At 41.1% G+C, this 23,580-nt stretch overlaps 1 protein-coding gene across 1 annotated transcript; it reads left to right on the top strand.

Annotated features, from left to right (window-relative positions):
- Positions 1-3,157: 3,157 nt before the first annotated feature.
- PPARG (peroxisome proliferator activated receptor gamma) lies at positions 3,158-22,537 on the top strand. Its single transcript, XM_053989345.1, has 6 exons — positions 3,158-3,377; positions 5,605-5,774; positions 7,190-7,328; positions 11,857-12,056; positions 15,219-15,669; positions 22,076-22,537. Exons 1-6 carry the CDS (start codon positions 3,158-3,160, stop codon positions 22,321-22,323), a joined length of 1,428 nt encoding a protein of 475 aa, XP_053845320.1. The 3' UTR covers positions 22,324-22,537.
- Positions 22,538-23,580: the final 1,043 nt, after the last annotated feature.

Genomic DNA, 23,580 nt, shown 5'->3' on the forward strand with positions numbered 1-23,580 from the left:
ATAGCACAGAAAATGTTTCCTTCATTTTAGTCTCTCTAATATAAATTCATCTGAAAATTGAAATTAATTGTTTCTATTGTCATAGAAAATGTTGTTCAATTGAACGAGATATCCATAATTTGCTTAATATGTGAAGATTGGAACTTTAAAACGGTAACAAGACAGTTGTAACATACAGTGTAACTGTAACATGCTTTGTGTTTTATTCCCAAAACCTGAGCAAACCTGGAAATTCTCATATTCAGAAATGCTTAGGAACAATATTACTGCGGGATCTTGAGAGCTGTGGGATGTTAACCTCTGGAAGGGGTGGAGTTTATAGGCTTTTGACTACAGCTTTGTAAATGGCTGCTGGCTCCAGATTTTATTACCTTACAGCAGAAAGAGGAGTAGGACAAAGCAGGATTACTCAGTGACCTGCAGCAGCTGATAGGTGCAGCCACAATTCCCTGGGTTTCTCTTCAGTGTAATCTTGGCATTTGTGTTTCCTCTGTTCTCAGCACATGGAGCATGTGTGTGATTTGGACAGACACAGAGATACAAACAGCTAGCAGGGGAAAAACAGCATGCATGGAACCAAATCCCTTCTATTCAGTGATGCTTAAACAACAGGTTACTCGTTAATTATTTAAATCTATTTTGTTCCTTCTAAAACATAATAAAAATCTAAACCATCAGGCTTCTAGGCTAGAAATACTTTTACCACAAAACCACTCTGGCATTTTTTGGTAGACTTTGCTGAAATGATTTGGCTGTGCTGATTGGGAAATGAGATTTCTGATAGGGAATAACTACAAGCTCTTAGATTTTGGAGCTTGTGCATGCCAAGGCAGACCTCTGGACTCACCTGCCTATCTGAGCTTGTCTGAGCTGTGAGATATCTGTACCCAGAGAAGTTCCTGCACACTCTGGGCTGTAATGATGCAGGAGTGTCACAGAATTACTCATGTTACACATCATGGACTTCTCCAGAACATCCCAGCCATGCACTGAGTGAAGTGAAACCCAGCTCAGCTCTAAATTGCTGTTCAGCCCACAGGGATTTGAAACTGGAGCTTTTTAACTTGAAAAGACACAGTGATGAGGTCTCCAGGTTGTGAGAGATGGTTTTGAGAGGTTTGATGGAGAGTGCAGGAGAACTGTTAACTTCTCAGCGGGATCAGGAGCAGGTGGTTGAGTTCACCTCTCCTCAGGGAGTGGCCCCAGCTTGTCCTTGCCTTGAAGCAGGAGCTGAACCTCTCCAGGTGCTGCCTGAGAGCAGGGAGGTTCTGTGCAGGCTGTGGCTGTGAGTCCTCCTGCCTTTTGATGATTTGGTTTCCTTGTCCACACAGCAACCTGGGAATTCCTGGGATGAACCTGGGCTGTGCCTGCAGCCATCCTTCACCCTTGAGGCAGAGCTCCAGTAGAAAGTAATAACCCTTGATGTCTCTTGTTTAAAGGACTATAAACCAATTTAAAATGTCTCTTGATTTCTGTATTTTTTTTCAAGAAGTGTCTGGCCATTACAAGAAGTGGGCTCTTAAGAAGGAGTCTGTCCTGGTTTATTGTTTCATTGGGAAATCTGTTTTGGGAAGACATTTCCCACTGTTGATGGCCAGGGATTTCACTTTGTGCTCACAGAGAATCTCCTGAGCTGAAGGCACCCCCAAGGATCATCCAGTCCAGCCCCTGGCCCTGCCCAGCCACCCAACAATGCCACCCTGGGCATCCCCGGGAGCTCCTGCAGCTCTGGCAGCCTCGGGAATGTCACCACTCCCTGGGCAGCCTGGCAGAGCTCATGGTTTGGGCCCTGCACTTGAAACTTGACCATTTGGGAGACAACACACAACACCAAGGTGCTGTGACAAGCTGTCATGGATTTTCCCCAGGGATTTGCCACTTGTGGCAATGAGAAATCCTGTTGTTTTCCTCCTTTCATTAAGGACAACATCCCTGATATCCCATCCAGTGGGACTGGGGGGTGGCTGGGGTGCAGCAGCCCCTCTTTGCTCCCACTGCAGTGAGAATCTCTCCTCTCAAATTTAAGAATTTAGAAGATCCCTTGCAGACTTTGTTGTCAACGTCAAGGCAGAAGAGCTGCAGGGTTGTGCTGGGAGTCCTGAAAGTGGGAAGAATGCTGGTGCCACTCCTGAGGGAAGGAAAAGTGCAATCATTTCTGGGCACTGGGATTCCAGCAGAGCTGATGGGAGGGCACTGCCAGCCTCACTTACCTGTCAAGAGCAGCGTGAGCTCCAAACTCTGGAGCACCTCTGTTCCAATATCTTTATTTTGCAACAGCACTTCTGGCTGTGTGACAGAGTGGCTTTGATTCGAAGCAGATCAAATCTAAGTTTCTGTTATCTAGAGGTTAAAGGCCACTCACTTGATTGGGTTTAAAGTCCAAATTAAACAGCCAAAGTGACCAAGCTATTTTAGTTCTGAAACATCTCTTCTATTTTTAGGGTAGAATGTTCTTTTTATAAATAGTGGAAAATTAAACACAGACACTGGTTACAAAATAGCCTTTGCACTTGCTGTAACTTACAAACTTTTTCATTGTTGAAATCTGTCTAAATCAAGGATTTTGGTTCACTTGATGTAACTTACAAACTTTTTCATAGTTGAATTATATCTAAATCAAGGATTTTGGTTCAGCTATTTGTCAGAAAAGGACTTGGAAAAGCATTTCGTACCTCAATCTAAATTCACTCAACTTGCAGAAGATTTTTGCAGATAAAAGTTTCTTATTTGTTTTCTGCTTTCAAGGCTTGCATAAATATATATGGAATTTGAAAAGTCATAACGTACATTTCCTTGATCCTTGGGCTCAAGACTGGGATTAAACTTTTGGCAAACTCGAGTGAGCACACTTTCTAAATATTTCTGGTTATTTGGAGGAAAACCACCACTATTTAATACCAGCTACTTTGGGGTTTTTTCTTTATATAAAAACCCTAGAGATTTTCAGACACTTGGGAAGAATGGTGCTTAGAATTTGCAAAAATGGGAATTATTTGTGGAAGACTTCTAATTTTATTGATATGTCTGTTATGGAGAGATGCAGTTAAAGTTTTCATCTCAAGCCTGTGAACGTGGGACATTTGGAGCTCAGCTTGGGGCAGATTGGAGATAAACATCCTAAAATGTCATTTTCTTGTTGGTGTTTGCAGGGATTACAATGGTTGACACAGAAATGCCGTTTTGGCCCCTGAATTTTGGAATCAGCCCCGTGGATCTGTCAGCCATGGACGATCACACACATTCCTTTGACATCAAGCCCTTCACCACCGTTGACTTCTCCAGCATTTCCTCCCCACACTACGAAGATCTTCCCCTTGCCAGAGCTGACCAGTCAGGCCTGGATTATAAATATGATATCAAGCTCCAGGATTGCCAAAGTAAGCTCTGCCTTTTTTTAAGTGTTTCCCTCGTGTCCGTGTTTCATTCCCTGGAACGTGTGCTAGCAGCAAATGGATTTAGAATTCAGATCTCCTGTGGCAGCAGAGATGTTCTTGCAGGGCAGATAGAAAAGGGAAAATACTCATAGCACACCTTCACCCTGCCAGAGCAGCAGCTGGAGTTTAGGAAAGGTACCATAAAGTATCCAAAATTACATTTCAGTAGACACATGAAGCCCTCCATTGTCTCCTACACCTGTACTTTGTGTGCAGCTGTTCCTTTGAACTCAGTGCACACAATGCAGAATAAACACCCTGAATGTTGAAGAATGCCCAATTATGTTGAAGAGCATAATTTGAATTATTAATATGTGCAGCTTTTAAATTCCAAACAGCCTCAGAAAGGGATGGAGTAGAAATATTGGCCTGGTCTGAGGCACAGCATTGTTACAGCTCCACCACAGCTCCAGGAAGATTTACCTGCTATGAAGCACGCTGCTCTTTCACAATTTACCCTGAAAAAATACACTCAAGCCTCCTTTTAAGAAAGGAAGTGACCTATTCATAAATATACTGTTACTGCATTCCTGCTCCGAGTAGGAATGTGAGGGTGCTGTGCCTGGAACTCTTTTGAGGATCCACTTCTGCTTAGCTCTGACCTCACTTTTATTTGTAGTGATGTGTACAAGAACTCTTTCAGGGAATTCTTGCTGGGGGAATTGTGGTTTTTAATTTGGGTGGTACAGTGAAGCAGGAGCTGTGTATCTCTGCACTACTACTGTAATAAATGAATGGACATTTTTCCAGCTAGGCATTTATTTTTCTTTTGTTTAATTAGAAATATTCATAACACTTTAATGCCAAGTACTTTTAAAGAGTGCAACAGAGTTTAGATGGCATAAATCTTCCTCATCTTTATTTAGATAATTTCTTCCCAGTTTATATAGGAATAAATCTTTCTAGTCTGTATAGTGTAGGCAATCTGGAAAAATAAAAATAATCACCTTCTTTAATACTGTTACATCACCCCTGATGTAATGTAACTTTCAAATGTCACAGCTCTCTTCTGTGACCAGTGATGATTGATTTAAAGACATCATATTTACTTGTTTGAGAACATTCAATATTAGAAATTGTTCTCTTAATTCAAAACTGTCAGAAGAGTAAATTTTTCTCTAAACTGCACCTGAAGTTGAACAGTTTTCCCCAGGAGAGAGCTAAATTTCTGGATATATCCAATATTATTTTATCATCTATATAATTTGATATTTATTGAATAATATAATAATATAGTATAATATATAATATTATTATAAATAATAACATATTATTATTTAATTATTATTGAATAATATATTGCTCTATTAGACCCTTGAATATGTTTTAAACTAGATTAGACACCCCAGCCCATCTCCCTGCAGGAGTGTTTAACACCTTGAAGGAATAAACCAAACAAAGACTGAGTAAAGCCTGAGTTCTCCATACATTAATTTTTGATATCCATCTTGAAACCATTCCCCACGACAGAGCTGAGAGCTGGCTCTGTAATGCCCTTTCTCCAGCAGAACCTGCCCCTTCCAGCTTTTGCAGCCACTGCAATGCAGCTCCAGCTCCTTTTGCAGCCTTGGTCTGCTGCTGGCTTTGCTGTGGAGCAGACCTGGCCATGCCAGCCCAGCGTCCCTGGGATGCCTTGTGCTAATTCCTCACTGCTTCTGATGCCTCAGGTTTTGGCTTTTCTATTTTCACATTCTGTGCTGCTTTAGTGTGAGGGTCTGAGCTTCACATTATGGGATGGTGAGCTCTCTGCACAGAGCAGGGAGACAAAACAATTCCTGCTCCAGCTGGGCACCAAGGACAAATGATCCAAATCTCAGGCCCAGGAGCACAAACAACGTGGGCTGGAGAGAGAAAAACAAGCAGGGTGGGAGTGCATGGGCTAAAGCTGGAATGGGACAATGAACTGCAAGGTGCAAATGGAGCAGAGCTGATCCCAGTGAGAGCCCCCGGGAGCGCTCGTGCATTTTGGGACCATTTTGGTTCCTCTTGGGTGCAGCCCTGGCTGGGCTCTGGTGCTGCCCAAGGTGGATCCATGGAGGAGATCCTTTGAATAAATCCCTGCTTTATTCTTTAGCTCTGTCTGGTCTCTGTTCTAGCTCAGCCTTCTCAAGGCATCACTTCCCCCATGAATCCAGCTGGAGTTTCTCACTCACCTCTCCCCCGTGCACAGGTGCCATCAAGCTGGAGCCTCCTTCCCCGCCCTATTTCTCAGAGAAGGTTCAGCTGTACAACAAACCTCACGAGGAGGCGTCCAACTCGCTGATGGCCATCGAGTGCCGCGTGTGCGGGGACAAAGCCTCCGGCTTCCACTACGGCGTGCACGCCTGCGAGGGCTGCAAGGTGAGCTGCCAAAAAAGCACTTTGCTGAGCATTTGATACCCTTTTCATCTCAAGAATCACTTGGTAAAATCACACCTTTGTGCTTTATTAAAAAGGAAAAAAAAAAGTCTTAGGTCTTTGCGTCAATTTTCCTGCGTATAATTTATGGGTTAATAAGCAGGAGTTTTTTAAAACCTTGATTTTTTTAAAACTTTGTTTTTTAAAACCTTGCTTTTTTCTTGTTGATTGTATTGATCTATTCAAATTTTGTGTGTGTTTTTTCCCCTTCTTTCAACCATGCAAGCATATTTCCTTCCTGCTGACTTGGGTGTCATGTGCAGAAAACCTGAATTCTTAGAACACACCAAACTCATGCCCAACCCCAAAGCTTTAAACAATTAAGATTCAGGCTCTGTTATTCTGATTAATTCAAGGGGTTTTTACCCGTTTTACACATTTTAGGTGACTATGGAGAAGTCTGATGGTATTGAGGAATGTACTTGCTGCTTTAAAACCCCACTGACTTTTTATGTCAGTGATATTTAGTGTTTATAACATGGACAAGTGAATGGTGTAAAAATTGCTGTCCTCAAGAATGAGAGAAGAAATGTTAGAGAATGAAATTATTAATAATTCATTGAGTTCAAAGAAAAACATTAAAGTTTAATTTGAAATTCCCATTTTCTCCATTTTCAGTATCTTGGGGAAAATAAATAAAAGGAAAGAACCGATCCAGAGCTTAAATAAAATTCTTAGCAGTGAATTAGGAACACACATAAAGCAATAAGTACAAAGTACATTACTTAAATTACAGTTAATTATATAAATAACAGTTGGCATCATGCTTTTGCCGTTATTATTCCCTGTGAGGAAAAAATAATTTTTACAAGGAAAAAAAGGGTGATAACTCTGGATAAACTTTACTAATTAATTCTGACTGATCCAAAAAAGCATCTTTAAACTGTAAAAAGAGAAATAACCCTTTTCATTTACCAGGAACTGAACTGCTGTTGGCAGAATTTTTGGTTTGTCGTTACTTACAACAAATTTTCTACATTGGTAGCGAACTTTAAATTTTGAAAATGCCCCGGTTTGTAATGTGAATGAAAATGTTGGTTTGTAATAATTGTCCCACAAGCAGTGGGACAAATGGAGCTTTGCTTCCTTTGGAGCTGCACTCTTAAATGACATCCCTAATGTCCTTTAAACCCCACTGATTCCCTAAAGCTTCTCCAGCTTTTTGGGAATTTTATCTCTCTATTGAATGGGGTCGGACACAACAAACGAGAGGATCAACAGGAGCAGAGGGGATGGTAACAGGAGTGTGCTGCCTTGGAAATCCAGCTCTCAGGCATTCTGGGTGGGTGGAGCAGGGCCAGGATGGCACTGGCAGCTCCCTGTTTCCAGCCTTTTCCACGTTTTCTCTGTTCCTGCAGGGCTTTTTCCGAAGGACAATCAGGTTAAAGCTGATTTACGACAGGTGCGATCTGAACTGCCGCATCCATAAGAAGAGCAGGAATAAATGTCAGTACTGCAGGTTCCAGAAGTGCCTGGCTGTTGGGATGTCACACAATGGTGAGTGCACGGGCAGTTTGAACCAGCAGTGGCTCATCTGAGAAAGAACATGGAACATCAACACAGCTACTGAAAGTGCTGCTGCAATGCCCACATCTTCAGTTTAGACGTACGTGTCACAGAGATTGCCCTGATTTAGGAGCCTCTTTCTGATTTCAGATTGCTTTCTCATCAAAATCAGATAGGTGGAGATTTGCTTTCCTTGCTTTAATACATAATGTCACATGAGGTGGTTTTACTCCCCATCATTCCTGCTCATTGGTAGTTCCTCCTGAATATATTCCTAGCGTAATTGCTATTTTTCACTTCACTGTCTCGTTTTCTGACCAGACCCTTTTGCCTGGTGGAGCTCAAGATGCCTTTCCTGGAAGCCAAAAACCTGATTATGAAATATGGATTAGAGAATTGGAAGCTTTGTGAATAACAGCACCTTGAATTTGCTGCACAGGCCACGTACCAAGGGCTGTTGGCATCACTGAGTTAGCACTTCTCATACTGAAACAAAACATATTTGAAATGAAAATATTCATTTTCATGAATTGTACAGTTTTAAAAATCCCCATCCTCCTCCTTCCTAGGACGTCCCCATCTGCGGTTGTCTTCTTTACCATAAGTAATGGCATGAAGAATATCACAATCCTGCTCTAGGAGAAAATCCCTCTGAACTTTAAAATAACCAGAGCAATTCATGTGGAAATACTTATGAATGTTTGGGCAGAAGGACATAATGAAGATTCTTTGTTGCCTTGCTTTGGCAAAGCAGAGTAAAAACAGGAATTAAATGTCATAACATAGAGACTTATGTAATTCTAAGGGTAAAGAATTGCAAACATGACTGGGAAAATAATTTCTCTGTGGTTTTTTTAGAACTTTCATTATTTTCAATATAAAAAATGAGTGTGCTGTCCCCAAGAGGAAAGCTGGATTGTGGTTTGCAAAGTTAATACATGCACTGAATGTAAATTGGTCTGGGAAATGTTTTGCTAATAGAAAATATGGTTTTCAAATTCCTGGGATGCAACAGTAACACTTAAAAATAAATCTAATTTTGAAATGCTACTGTGGGTATTTTTATAGTAATTCAGGAGGGGGTTTTATTATTATTTTCAAGGTGCATGCCAAATTCTCCCCTGGCCTGGCAGCACAGCTCCCATTTGTGTCCGTGGGATCCATGGGCAGCTCCATCAGGAAGGGATGGCCCAGACCATTCTCTCTGCTTTGCGACATCTAGAACAGCTTTAAAATTCACATTTCACCTGCATTTTCCCTCTTTAGCCACTGCCCAGGCAGAAGCTGTGGCACCAACAAGGCTCTAGGATTCGGGGGAGGCAGAAAAACGGCAAAGCCTTTTGCCCCAGGGCTCCAAGGAACATTCTGCTTTGCTCCAACCAGGAGTTCTCCCAACAAGGACTCAGTGTTTTTATTCAAACATTGCCTTCTACACTTGCTTTTTTTTTTTTGTTTTCTTTTCCCCATTCTGGTTACATTGCCTTGCACAAAACACCCTCGTTCCTTCATAATTTATAAACAAATTTATAAAATGAGCTGAATTTCACCTTTGACGACCCAGAAGCATAAAGAAATGCAAACACTGGATGTGTTCCTACCTAGGTTCCTACCCTCAGCCGACAGAACTTTAATATCCTAAATATTCTTTACATTTCACGTGGATTGGAGGTAGAACCAGGGGGTTTCACCAATGACACTGGGACACATTTTAATGTTTCATCTCCAGATTCCACTTCAGCCACTGGGGTAGGGAAATTATCAGAATTTTAAATGCTTTGCAGCAGAATGTGGATTATTTGTGCCTGAGGGTTCCAGTCTTGTGTGGATGTATTATTGCAAAATGATCAGGACAAAAGGGGGACTGCAAGGAGACACTCAGCAGCTACAGCCACATTTTTTCACGTAGAAATGCTCCATACCACTTGGCTAAAGGGTAAAAAAGACAGTGGTGTTCTCATGCTTGGAATATTGTTTTCCTTTCCTTCTCTAGCCACAGTGCTGCTCTGGGCTTAACCCTGAGTGGTGCAGATTGTGTTCTCAAGTGCCACTGAGCAGAAGCTTGGTTCTTTTTGTTTTGAAATGGCATTTATTTTGTTCTCTTCTGCTGTTGGTATTAGCTCAGCTACTGGAATGGGAAAAAAGAACACATGGTAACATCTTTATCATCAGTTCTGGGAGCAGGGGATTGCTCAATCTGGGCATATTTCCTCCAAAATCAGACAGGTATCCAGCCTGGCTTTACCTTGTGTTTTCTAATGTAACAAACTGTATTTATGGGCTATCTGGGGCCTCCTTTATGCCCAGAAATAATCCAGACAATCAGAAGAGCAGTGCCCTACAGAACAGTCTATAAACAACCATCTTTTTTACATTTAACTTCTCCAAGAGGTAAAATCTGGGGTGAGGATAAATATTGTAGTTCTTCCACAGAAAGCCAAAGGACAGAATGCAGCACGAGGGACTGACTGTGTTCACTGTTGGCTTTGTGCTCCTGACATTTGGGGAATGCTGGAAATGCAAGGGAAAGGAGGAACTGCCCAAGGAAAGAGAGAAATCCACGCTCCAGCTGCAGGCTCCTGCCCAGACTTGCAGAGTCTGGGATTGCTGGGAGAGAAGCTGCCACCTGAACCCTCTCAGCCGCGTTTCCAGAGCTCTCCCCAGCTTTTCCCACCCCTACTGATCCCTCCCCAGGCTCTCCTTTCCAGCCTGACCCTTGCAAGTGGCATCATCATCAGCCCCTCCTTCTGCTCCCATCCAAAATCCCCCTTTCCCAATTCCTCCCATCAACCTCTCACTGCCTGAGCTCTCCCTGGTTTTTGTCTCAGCCCCCTGAAAATGACAGTGACGAGGATTTTTACAAAAGGAAACTGCTAGGCTCATCCCACAAAACTGATTTTGCCCCAGATTTTGCCTGCAATGCTAATAAACATTGAACAGAATCTGCTGCATCTGATATCTCACCAATAATATATATTCTAAACACATTTAGAATAATTTATTCTATGGAAAAATAAATCCTATGTCTATGAAATTGTAAGATAGGAATACTTGATTCACAATCCTCCTTGTTGTTAATGGATTGTTATAGTTAAAATATACTTTAGAATGAAATGTTGTATTTAAAATACATTTGAGTCCTGATCACCTTTTCTTTTGATGGAATGAAGTCTTCTGCCAGTGGGATTCCAGGTTATGAATCTGCTTTCTGCAAACCTCAGCTCTCAGGAGCAGGCCCACAACAGAATTATTTCCTGCTGGTGTTCAGCAGAATTTAATATCAAGAACACCCAAGTAATTCTGAAATATCCAGCATGTCTCACTCCCAGACTGAGGTCGCTGAAAGAGGAGTTCAGTCATAAAAATAAACAACTTTTTTTCTACAGCCATGAAATAAGACAACTGATCGATAAATATAATATAGGAGAAATGGAGAGGGGGGTGAGTTCTGACATAATTATTTATTCTTGGGAAAAAATGTCCTGTTTGCCCATCAACACATTGCAGCAAACTCATAGAAAAGTGGCTGCTTGTTTCCAAAATACACATCCCCAGTAAAATCATCTCTCTATGATCTTAGCAGCACTTTTCCTTTATCCAAGGAACACACTAATCACTGAAAAAATATTCATAATATTTCTATTTCCCCCTAGGGCCAAAATGCAAACCTTGATTTCTTCCTTCCGTTTCTTGTTTGGATGCTCTTTTGTCCTGTTTTGTTTTCATAAAACAAAATAAATTCTGTTTACTGAAATATCATGTGATAAATCAGTCTTGATTTTGATGGCTCATTTGAAACATTCTCCAGTCAGTCCCCACATGAATAAATAGGAAGTACACGGATGGAAAAGTAGGAGGTGCAGAGGAGATTCGAGCAATTTTGAGCTCATATGATGAGGTAGAACCATTTCCTGTTTTTTCAGCACTGCACATACATAGAGGTGCCATGAACAACTCAGCCTTTTCCAGATTTTTATTCCCTGTACAACCTCCTTCCCCGTTCCTTCATTCTTATGTTAACATTTTATAGCACTTGCTATGTTAAATTCTGCTGAACTATTTAGGAATTTCTTCCTGCAAGGCATGCAAGGGTTTTGTTTCTAAACAAATGAAGAATCTCAGATCCATGTGGTGATTTTCCCAGAGCAATACAAGGCTCAATGGTGGCTCCCACTCTGAGCCAACAGAACTTTAATATCTTAAATATTCTTTGCATTTTATGTAGATTGGAGGTAGAAGCAGGGGGTTTGCATTTCCGAGCAAGGTATGATAATGGGCACAGAGATGATTTCCTCCGTGAGATTTGTTTGTTTCCCTGTCTTCAAAGCTCTTCAGCTGTTTTGACTAAATGCAGAAAACCCTCTTTCCTTGCTTGCCCAGCCCCGTTCAGCACAAACTTCAGGCGCCTGCACCAAAGGCGACGAAAACTCAACTGTGCTTGTTGAGGTGCAGCTGCAGGTGCAGAAGGTGGCAGAAAAGCCACTGAAATGTGGGTTTTTGTAACTCTTGTGGTGTTCCTCAGCCATCAGGTTCGGGCGCATGCCCCAGGCGGAGAAGGAGAAGCTGCTGGCGGAGATCTCCAGCGACATCGACCAGCTGAACCCCGAATCCGCCGACCTGCGCGCGCTGGCCAAGCACCTCTACGACTCCTACATCAAGTCCTTCCCTCTGACCAAAGCCAAGGCGAGGGCCATCCTGACAGGAAAGACGACAGACAAATCAGTCAGTTCCCTCTTCTTTCTCTTTCTTCCTTTTTTCCGAGTAAATGATTCGCCGAGCTGACAGCGCAGCTCTTAAAAAAAAACCAAAATGCAAAACACCGAACCTAAAAAAACACCAAAAAACCCCACTTTGCTCCTGGCAGTTACACATTTCAAGCTGAGTCTGAAACACAGGAAATGTTTTTAGATAGGATAAGTAAACATTATTTGAAAAAACTCCAAGTTCACCTAATAAAATACTTGAAACAGGGACAAGAATTTGAAGGTCACCTTAACCTTTTTGTATTCCCTGATCCTCTCTTCCCGTTTTCCCTCTCCTTGCCCAGAGGTTATCTCCCACACTATCTGTTTAAGGTGGCTCTCCAGCTGTCAGGAATTGCTGTTCCCTGAGGAATATTCCTTTTCCTATGCGGCAAATTATTCCAGCCCCAGCACATTCTTACGTGATGCTCGTTCTTACGATGTTCTGACGAATTCCTGCTTTTCTCTGGGTTATCTCAGGTCACATCAGAGCCCTGAGTTGGTACAGTTGGAATTTTAGGAGAATGGATATGATCTGAGATCTGATCATGTTGGTAACAGTATTTTAATACCTAAAGAACAAAATCGTTTTCCACAACTTAAAACTCTTAGCTTAATGTATTTTCTAGAATCACTGGCAGAAATTTTATTGTCAGGATTACAACACAGACTGTATTTTATTTTCCTTAATAATTTCAAAGACAGCAAAGAATCAGAGGTATTTCAGGCTCCAAAAAGATATTTCTTCCTTTCCTTAAAGGCAATTAAAATAATAATTTTAATGTAGCTCAGAAATTGGTTGACCCTCACATAAAAGGTGAGGCACTTACAATGAGAGTAACTTTTCAGCATGAAGTTTGAATTAGCTAAGTTTATTTATTCTGCAGAAACTGATCTGCAACCTGCTCACGCCTGGAAGTTCCACCACTACAATCCTCACCCAGTAAATGTAAAATTACATTAATTAATTCTCCTTTTTTCTTGGGAGTTTTTAAATTTTGGCACATTAGAAACAGCAATAAAGCAGTAGACAGAATCCAGCTTTTCAGTGCTGCCAATTTTCAAGTCTTTCTTGAAAATACCACTGAAAGAGTGACACTCAGTATTTAATGGTTACAACTTTTATGTTTTTATCAATGGATTTGGTGCTCTGGAGCATCAAACTGTTTACTATGGGCATAGTTTAAATTCATGCTATTTTTTAGTTGCTGTATGAGCTGAATTAATTTAAAATGTTTGGATAGGCAAGTGAGTGTATCAAAACTAGAATGAGTTCTTCATCATCTCCTGGGATATACAGAGCTCATTTGACATAAGATTCTACTCTCAAGTTCATCTGAATCTTTATATTAAAAAAATCTTTGGCTGTTCTGAACTCCTTCTTCATGGATAGGCCAGTGGTGTAATATTGGCTTTCTAAAGCACGTGGGCATGGACTAATAATGACTTTTTCTTGTACTTGGTGCTCCCACTAGAAAGAACAGAAAGAAATTACCCACTAGAACCAAAATATGCATTTTGAAAGCATCTGCTGCAGTCTTGTTGCTCCACTATTCCACGTGTGTGCATACCCATACGTGCAGATAGGTATTTAATGGCTTTGCTGCTGCCAAAATGTCATTACCTGAAAAATTCCTTCTCTCCTGGCTTTTCTCAGTGCAGTTTGTTTGCTGTTTCAGTTTCACACTGAAGTCCTCAGTGCAAGTGGGAAAATAATTTAATCCCTCACGCTGTCCCTCCTGGAATGTCATGTCTGGAGCTGTAAACATAAAACCATGAGAATCAGCAGCTCTACAAGGCATTAGAATCTGCAGTCACAAATGACCATCCATTTTAGAAATGATTTCTTTAGTCCAGTTGTTGGAGTAGAATCCCTTGTATTTTAATTAATTAATCAAGTATGTTAACAAACCTATCGCTATCAGTGAGCTTTGTTCAGTGCAGCAATGAACTATTCAGTCATTAATCCTCTGAGGGAAAGAGTCTTCAAATGAACTTGAGAAATCCTCACATAGCCACTTCTTTAAACCCAGGAGCTTCTTTTGCATATTCTAGAAGAGATTGTTTCCAGATCCTCATGCAAGTATTCTGGCACTGCTTTTGCTAAGCTGCTTTCAAAATTGATTTGTTCCAATTGAGTTTATTTCACAGTCAGCCTCATTTTTGTGTTCTGAATTGTGGTTTGTAGCATGGTATTTGTTTTTTCTTTCCCAAAGATAAGTTGAGTGGGTTTAAATATATCCTAACATTGTTATTTTTACAGGAGTTAACAGCAAAAGGTTACATTTATCAGTTAATCAATACCATAAAGTTGATATTACTTGCAGTGTTTCCTAGGATAGAACATGAAAGGAACATGAAAGTAAATAAAGGAATCAAAATGAGAATATTCTCTGTCTTCCTACAAAAAAAAAAAAAAAAAAAAGGTTCCTTTCCACTCATTAGATTCTCTTTTATAGAAGCAGTTACAATTCAGGTAAAAGTAGTATCATTTAAACCTTTGTTCAACACTCCAAACTTTGAATTCTGGAATTACAGAACATTCTATAAAACAAAAAGCAAACAAAGGAAAAGGCAAAACTCTGGATACTTTAAAATAGTGTTCCTTCCTCCCCCTTTACTTGGCATTTCTGTAAATAAATTTTAACATTGTGAGGATATTTGTTTTTATAGGTTTAGGACAATTTAACTATCTGGGGAACCCTTGACAGGTTCCTCAGGACAATCTCACTATTTAGGGAGCCCTTGATGGGTTCCTCAGGACAATTTAACTATTTGGGAACCCTTTAGGTTCCTTGGGACAATTTAACTCTTTGGGGAACCCTTGATAGGTTCCTCAAGGCAATTTAACTATTTGGGAACCCTTTATGTTCCTTGGGACAATTTAACTATTTAGGGAGCCCTTGATGGGTTCCTCAGGACAATTTAACTCTTTGGGGAACCCTTGACAGGTTCCTCAAGACAATTTAACTCTTTGGGGAACCCCTTAGGTTCCTCAGGACATTTTAACTCTTTGTGAACCCTTGATGGGTTCCTCAGAGACGTCTGAGGGGTTGCTGCTGAGCTCTCTCTGGGTTCCTCAGGAGTCCGACGCTCTTGGGGAGGACATTTGGGAGTAACTGGAATTTCCCTTTGTTTCTAGCCCTTCGTTATTTATGACATGAACTCTTTAATGATGGGAGAAGACCAGATCAAGTGCAAGCACGTGTCCCCGCTGCAGGAGGAGAACAAGGAGGTGGCCATCCGCATCTTCCAGCGCTGCCAGTTCCGCTCCGTGGAGGCCGTGCAGGAGATCACCGAGTTCGCCAAGAACATCCCGGGGTTTGTCAGCCTCGACCTCAACGACCAAGTGACTCTGCTGAAATACGGGGTCCATGAGATCATTTACACCCTGCTGGCCTCTCTGATGAATAAAGATGGGGTTCTCATATCCGACGGACAAGGGTTCATGACGCGGGAGTTCCTGAAGAGCCTGAGGAAACCTTTTTGTGACTTTATGGAGCCCAAGTTTGAGTTTGCTGTGAAGTTCAATGCACTGGAATTAGATGACAGTGACCTGGCAATATTTATAGCTGTCATTATCCTAAGTGGAGGTAAGTGCTCTCTTATTTATATGGGATTTTCGAGGATGGAATTGACACCTTTAACTCCTGCCCAAACAACAAAGTGCTCAGCGCTGCAGGCTGGGAATCAGTGCATTTACACAGAGCTTTTTTAGTCATTTTCAAATCTCTTTTTGTTGTTTGCCCTTTATTCAGTTCCAGACAGAAACTGAAAATGGAAATGCCCCGATATTAGTGATGGAGCTGGAAATGCCTGCTGAGTCATCAGTTCATTTAGGCAGAAAACAAAATCAGGGCTATATTTTGGGAAACAGGAAGGGTGGAATTTCACTGCCAGGAGCTAAAATTCTGCAGGACATTTGTTTTTTAAACTTTCAATTAGATTGTGTGGCTTGCTAATTAACCACAAGCAGCTTTGACTCCAGAACAATTCCAAAGCATAGGTGATATTATTGGGCTTACAGGGTTATGGTGCTTTTCATTGTTCTTCCATTCGTGCAAGATTTTATTTGCCTTTAAAAGGAGGGGAAAATGCATTTTTTAGGAAAATTGTGGTCTCCTAAAAAAAAAAAAATAACCCAGGCATTGTGTGCTTGTTCAGCTTTCCTCAGCTGTATCTTCACACATCACGCTTTGAGCAAAGCATGAACCTGAAATCCCATGTATGAGACTGCCCACATTCAACACTTCACTGAAAAAAACACTGAATTTCAGCATTTCTGCAGCCAGTCAGTGTGTTCCCTGCTCCTGAGGTGATGTCACTGCCCTCTTTTGTGAATTAGTGATGCCTACCAGGATTTATTTCACTTAGGCACCTTCAGATACATTCCAGACACACTGAAGCTCCGTTACTTTGGCCAACACTCCCAAGGCAGTGATGTTGCACAAATAAAATCTTGCCCTACTGATCTGTGTGTATTTTGGCCCAAGGTGGAGCTGCACACATCCATGGCAGGAATGTGCTGAATGCTCTGGATTCGGCTCCTCTGCAGAGCAGCGCCGAGGATTTTGTTATTAAATTACATTTCAGCAATCAGACACAACCTCATGCTATTGTTCTAAAAGCAGCCCTGCTGCTGGGAGGGCACTCTGAGGTACATCTGCATTTAAATTCACCTCCAGCTCCCCCTGGCACCGTGCTTCATTCAGGAAAAATAAAGGGTCACAGTAGAATTTGTCCCGCTAATTCCGCTCCCAACAAGAATTCCTCCCAGAAATTTCCTTGTGCAAAGCTTGGGCACCGTGATCCCTGAGGGCTCTGCATTAATTCAGGAAGGAAAACACCTTGCTGGGGTATTCTTGGTTGGTTTTGATGGGAGAGGAGAAATGGTACAAGCCTCTCAGGGCACTACTCAGAACGTGCCAATATTTTGTGGGTTTTAGTAGAGTGAAATGTGACAGATGAGAAAAGGCCTCTCAAAATTCACTCCTAACTGCAAAAAGGGAACTTGTGTTCAGCAGTGTTTGGTTTCCACCAGAGGAAATAGGAATGATGTAACCAATCTCACATTTTAGATTGCAGGACAGTGATTCACGTACAATAATTAACTGTGTTGAACCAGAGTTATCAGCATGTCTCTTTTTTTTTTCCAGAATAATTTGTAAACAGAGACTTGTAAAGAACTAATGAATTTGGGTCAAGTAACTGTAGCAAAACTCTGAAACAAATCTGTAGAGACGTATAAATCCATATAAATATAAATCAGTCCTTTCTAGGAAGATCCTTTAATTTCAACAAAGACCTCCCTATCTTTTTGCAGAGCTTCTTTTTTTTTTTTTTCCAAAAAGTGTGATGGCTGCTTGAAAAAAAAAGAAGAGTTTATGTTTTGAAAACAATTAAGCTTTGTTGCCAATTAAAGAAAGCTTTTATCATGGAATTTACAGCCAGATATGGTATCTATTGAACTGAGTGCATTCTGTGGGATTAAAATGTCTTGTGTGATACAAAACTGAGTCCTATTTCTCAGCTCTCTCAGACGTTTCTGTAAGAGCTACACCCTTGCAAAATTGTATTTCTGTAAGAACTATTTGAATACAGCAGGGTGATTTCACTGAGAACAGGATTTCAGAAGCAGAGCACCTCGAGGACTTGACTTGCTGCAGGAATCCTGCAACGCTTAAATCCCCTCACGAAATCCTGTGTACAAACATCTCTAACAGAAAACCACTTTGTGAAACCCAAATAGATCCCAGCCAGGGGCTCTAAATGTCAGTGAATCTGTTATTACCTAGTGAAATTATGCTAATTCTGCTGGCTCCAGGGGGGCTGGCTCTTGTGCAGCTCTAACAGAAGAGGAGAAGGGAAAGGGAAAGATAATTCCAGCTGGAACATCACACATGGAAAGCTTTTCCTTGGGAAGTGCTTGGAATTTGCCACAAATCCTATAAAACTCTTTAGCCTTTTGATTACCAAACAGCTGCTTTTGCATGTTATCTAAAAAGGCAAAAAGCCCAAATCCCAGCAATAAGGAGCTGACAAATTAACTGTAATAGCAACAGATGGAAAATACTCCCACAGTGGATTTTACTGTTCCTGAGCTGCTCAGTGCAGCCTCTCTCTGCCTCAACTATTCCAAATGTTTCTCTGAACTCATTTCTGGAGAGCTGCTCTTACTGTTGGTGCTGTAACACAAAGTAAATGGCAAACAAAGTCTTGTATTCTGAATTTAATGCTGGTCAGACAGAGAACTGTGTGTGAACATAGGATTTCACCTGGTTTGTACAACAGAAATGCTTTTGGCCATCAGCAGCAGCAGCAAACCCTCATTACAACATCCTTCCAGCTGTGGTGGCTTTAAAAGACACACTTTGGTTAAGTGAGATTTGGAAAGCTTCTTTTAGGAGATTTTCTTCCTCTGTGCCACTGAGACTCACCCTCAGTCAGCAGGTGAGTGCTCTGCTGTACATGAGAAAGAACTGGAGCATCTTTAAAATATCACATCCACCTGAGCTGAAAACGAACTCTGTCACAAGAAGGTTTAGGGAGAACGAGTTGGATGGCTCTGTTTGGGCAAGAAAGATAATACTGCAAGCCTTATTGCAATAATTCACATTTGTCAACTGAGCAAGCTCACTCAAGCAGGCTGTTGTCAAACAAAGAAAAAGCTCAAAAGGGAATTTTGCAGCATGGATGGACTCAAATTTTTGTGTATTATCTTCTGCAGTGGTTGGATACAGCAGTGTATAAAATGTATTAAATTCCTGTGTACAGGAATTTTGGGATACAGGAATGTTTGGATACAGGAATTTTGGGATACAGGAATGTCTGGACACAGGAATATTTGGATCCAGCAGTGTTTGGGGCAGAGTATCCCTGTAAAGACCCACACTCTGCCAGTCAAATTGGTATTTAAATCCAGAGATGTTTCTAAAGTCACTTTTTTCTGTTTGCTGTGTGTTTTTACCTTAAATTTTAAGCCACGAGTCCCTGCTCCTGGTGCAAACACTGAATTCAATAATTTTGCTGCATTCTCAGATCAGCAAAATTTGAAGTTTTATCACTGACTATTACCAAGCAGTTCCTATTTCACTGCCACACAAATCCTGCACTTTGGTTCAATGCCTCCAGTGATGATTTGCAGTTCCTGCACTGATTACAAAGCATTTCTTTGTTCTAACAAACTCCTGGTGACTCCGATACATGTGACAGTCTCAGAAGACAAACCTCAAACTGCTGAGTCACATCTGCCTCAGCAAGAGAAAAAAGAAGGAGCACATGTGTTCACTCAGCCAGATCTTTGCCTGTTCTTTCATACTGAGGTTTTAGAATGTGCATTTAAATGCAAAGTGCATTTATTCAGAGATAATAAAATGTAAAGACATGCAGGTGGCAATTTCATACGTGAGGACAAGGTAAAAAAGATTGTAATTATTGCTAGGGACATGAAAGAGGCATCCAAATAAGGAAGTAAATCAATATTTTCCCCTGAGACAGTATAGAATATCAATTTACACAAAGTGGTACTGCTTGCTCTCAGAACTTTGGGATTACTTGCCTTTCCCAGTCACTGTGAACATTTTTAGAACAGTTTTCAAACTAATTGAAGCAGCTGTAGGACAATTAATGAAAACATAAAGGAAATGTAAATAAAGAGACATAATAAATAGCAGGGAACCATGATGCTCTCCTTTTTCCTGCAAGGCACATCCCTCTGCAGCTCCTTACTGCACAAAACTCACCCTTTGGTACAAAACCAAATTAGTCTGGAGCAGAGATATATTTAAGAGCATTTTAACAGCTTGAAATATACCATAATAGCTGGATGTTTAAGCTTTTGCCTCTTATTTCCTTTTTTTTTTTTTTTTTTTGTTTTTATTTAGATAAGTTTCTTGGAACAGAAGCAGCATTTTCCTCTGTAAGAGGTTTTTACTGAGAAAATATAGCAAACTGTCAACACCCAAAAAACACTGCTCATATCCTGAAGTTCTCATTCATGAAAAATCTCTCTTGCCTTCAATGGGAATTTTCCTTCCTCTTGAATTGGCTTATATAAAAATAACATCTGATCATCTCCTAGGCTTTTGTCAGAGTCATCTTTTCTGCCCCTGGTCCCACTGGGCCATTAGAAAATCATCAGATTGGGGTTTTTCAAGGCATTTCAGGATTTTAGCCACTGCAGTCTCAGGCACCCAAATTCAGGGGGCTCCTGATAAATTCCAGACCCAATGGAGTTTCCTCCTGGACTCTGAAGCACAATATTTCAACTGGGATTCGCTCCTGAAAAGCTCACACCCCAAAAACTTCCCACCCCAAAGGAGCAGGGGCAAAGGGAGATGGATCTCAGGGGAAATAGAGGCCACGTCCTTGTGCTCCCTGATTTTTTCTGTCCCTGAGTCATGCCCAGCTAGCTCAGAGTTCAGCTGCAGCACACAAGGAGAATTTAAAGCTATCACAACCCCAAATTATTACCAGCTTTGACAGGCTGAAATTTGGCAAGTTTCAGAAAGATGTCAACTCGATCCTGCAGCCCACACAATGCATTCAGGCCATCGAAAACTAAATATCTAATATTTATCAAAACTTCTTTAGGCATTTAAAAACTGGTCCAAAATATTGCCAAAGGAAATTCATAACAAGGAACTTTTTGTTATATTTACTCCCAGACTTCCTGAACCAGATTTTATGGGGTTATCAGTTGGATGGGATAAATAACTGATGTCTGCAAGACGAGCACATTAACAAATATCCAGGTTCACATTCAAAATTACTTTTATTCCTATTTTTGAAAAACTCTGCCTAAACCTCACCTCTTGGAGAGCTGAGTATCCTTTCCTGATCAGTGACCTTTGTTTTCATGGCTCACTCATTGCTTTTCCTGCCAGCTTTGCTTTTTAGTTTACACTGCAGTTTTTCCCCATGAAGTAAAGCCACGATGTATTTATAAAGAGCTTTGTTTTCTCCCAGCCTTTTTGCCAGCACGAGTCGAGCTGAGTTAGGAGAACTCTCTGCTCAGAAAGGTTACCAAGATCACAGGAAATAACAGCTTATTTTTTATGTTTTTAATGGAGATCAGCCTCTTGTCCTTGCTGAAATGGAATTATTGCCTCAGGAAAGTGACTTAAGGCACTGCTTTTTATTGATCAAACTATGAAAATAATTTCATAGCTACACAGCAAATTTTATTTAAATTATTGACTCTTTTCACTACGTATTATGATATTTGGGATGTGTTACCCAGTATTAAGTATTTTAGCAGTAACAAATTCATGGTGGTCATTGTCATATGTGAGAATTTTAAAAGTTAAGCATCTTTCATTGCTTAGACATTCAATATTTCATTAACTTTCAGTGCTGGAGAATGAAATAAACTACGGAAGTTGAGTTTATGCCTTTTTTTTTTTTTTTTAAATTTTGATGGGTTCACATCCACCTTAGGAGGAAACATTTTTAGTGACAGCAGCTACACTCAAACCCATCAGAGTACATGTTGATTTTCCAGAAATTAATTACCTGATACAGATTGTTCATCCCCCAACTATCTCACTCTTCTTTTCCCACACACGCTCCCAGTTTACTGTGGAAAATCCACTGTAGTGGAGTACAAACCTAGTTCTAGAGTACAAAACTAGTTCTAAAACTCCTCTGAGCAAATCCCAGTGAAATCTCACAAAGTACCTGATGGCCAGACAGTTCTCAGGAAATGCCATCAGTAAAGGCTTCATTTGCTAAGAAATGTGTAAGAAATTAATGCGTGGCACTGATGCTGTGATGCTGAGTAACTCACACCCCTTATTTCCCCCAGACCACCTAGGGGAAATGTTTCCAAGACTAATCCTAAAACTCCTTTGAGCAGATCCCAGTGAAACCTTACAAACTACCTGATGGCCAGACAGCTCCCAGGAAATGCCATCTGAATTTGCTAAGAAACACATAAGAAATGAATGCAGAAAATCGATGTTACGGTGCTGATAAACTCCCAACCCTTTCTTCCCCCAGACCGCCCGGGGTTGCTAAATGTGAAGCCCATTGAAGACATTCAGGACAACCTTTTGCAAGCCCTGGAGCTGCAGCTGAAGCTGAACCACCCCGAGTCCTCGCAGCTGTTTGCAAAGCTGCTGCAGAAAATGACGGACCTCAGGCAGATCGTCACGGAGCACGTGCAGCTCCTGCAGGTCATCAAGAAAACCGAGACGGACATGAGCCTCCATCCTCTGCTACAAGAGATCTACAAGGACTTGTATTAATGAGCAGAGCAGTTGTTAATCCCCTGACATGATGTATGTTCTTCAGATTGCACTATTTCTTTGAGGGAAAAACTTGGCGTACCTAAGAGATTACTGTGAAACAGCATTTAAAAAGAGAGAGCTTAGTATAGTAGATCTATTTTATGCATATTGTTTATAAAGACACATTTACGATTTACTTTTAATATTAAAAGTATCTATATCATAAAATTGTTGGCAGTATTTTCAGAATTAATTTTTTTAACTACGTTACTTCTTAAAATCGCCTGTCCGAGTATGATCGATGCTTCACTCAAGCATGCAGTTAAATTTTCAACTAAATAAAAACCTTTCTCCTTGAGCATTTCCAGGGAAATGTCTGAAGTATTAACGTTCGATTCTGTGCTCCCGAGGCAGCAGCACAATAAAATTCAGTCACAGATTGGTGTAACTTCCCAGGAGAGTCTCAAAGACCAAAGGGAGAAGTGTCAAGTCTGAAGATACTCGTGCCTTCCATAACAAGATTTGACACTGGCAGAGCTCGGTGAAGGGGGCTCGGTGCAAGGAGAGATCAGGCCACTCCTTTGTGGGCAAACAGAGAAATCAGATGCCATTTCAAGAACTCGTTAAGGAAGGAATATGCACTGCTCAGCACTCCTAGGAAACAGAGTCCTTTTGATTCCTCTGCTCATGCAAGTTTGAGACAGGTGGAGCAGCAGCTACTCCAATTCCCAGCCCACAGCAGCCAGGGCTGAGCTGGAATAGGTTGGTACAAACCTCTTGGCCTGAGACCTTCCCCAATTATTTGATAAATTGCCATTGAACAGCAGTCAAAATATCATGGAAAATTGGGATGTTGTGACAAATTAACTCCTGAACAAAAGCAGAGTTTAGGTTAATTCTTGTGTAAAGATAAAGCTGTGATAAAACTCTGTACCCTGAGTTTGACTTGAGCTCCAGGTGTTCATCCAGGGGTGCTGGAGATGTTCCTGCTGTTGAGGTCATTGGTTTTCTTGCATGCCTTGCCCTATAATGTCACCTAAAAGTTCCACAGGAAGCAGAGCACAGCAGAGTGAACAAATTTAACAGAAGACAAATTTCCTAACCATGTCATTTTGGGGTATTCTTGGTACTGAGGTGAGAGATTCACATTTCACCTGCCCACGTCTGATAGTTTATGGATGTAACCCCTGACTAAATCCAGCAGGGGGGACCCACAGTGGTGGACCAGGAGAGGGAATACTGGGGGGAAAAGCCACTATTTGTAACTTATATATC

The sequence above is a fragment of the Vidua macroura genome, chromosome 13, assembly GCF_024509145.1.
Source record: "Vidua macroura isolate BioBank_ID:100142 chromosome 13, ASM2450914v1, whole genome shotgun sequence".
Lineage (NCBI taxonomy): Eukaryota > Metazoa > Chordata > Aves > Passeriformes > Viduidae > Vidua > Vidua macroura.

Coding starts and splice junctions, on each gene's coding strand:
- PPARG (XM_053989345.1), top strand. CDS start 3,158: ATGGTTGACACAGAAATGCCGTTTTGGCCCCTGAATTTTGGAATCAGC. Junction 3,378..5,604: donor CAAGCTCCAGGATTGCCAAA/GTAAGCTCTGCC, acceptor CCCCGTGCACAG/GTGCCATCAAGCTGGAGCCT. Junction 12,057..15,218: donor GAAAGACGACAGACAAATCA/GTCAGTTCCCTC, acceptor CTTTGTTTCTAG/CCCTTCGTTATTTATGACAT.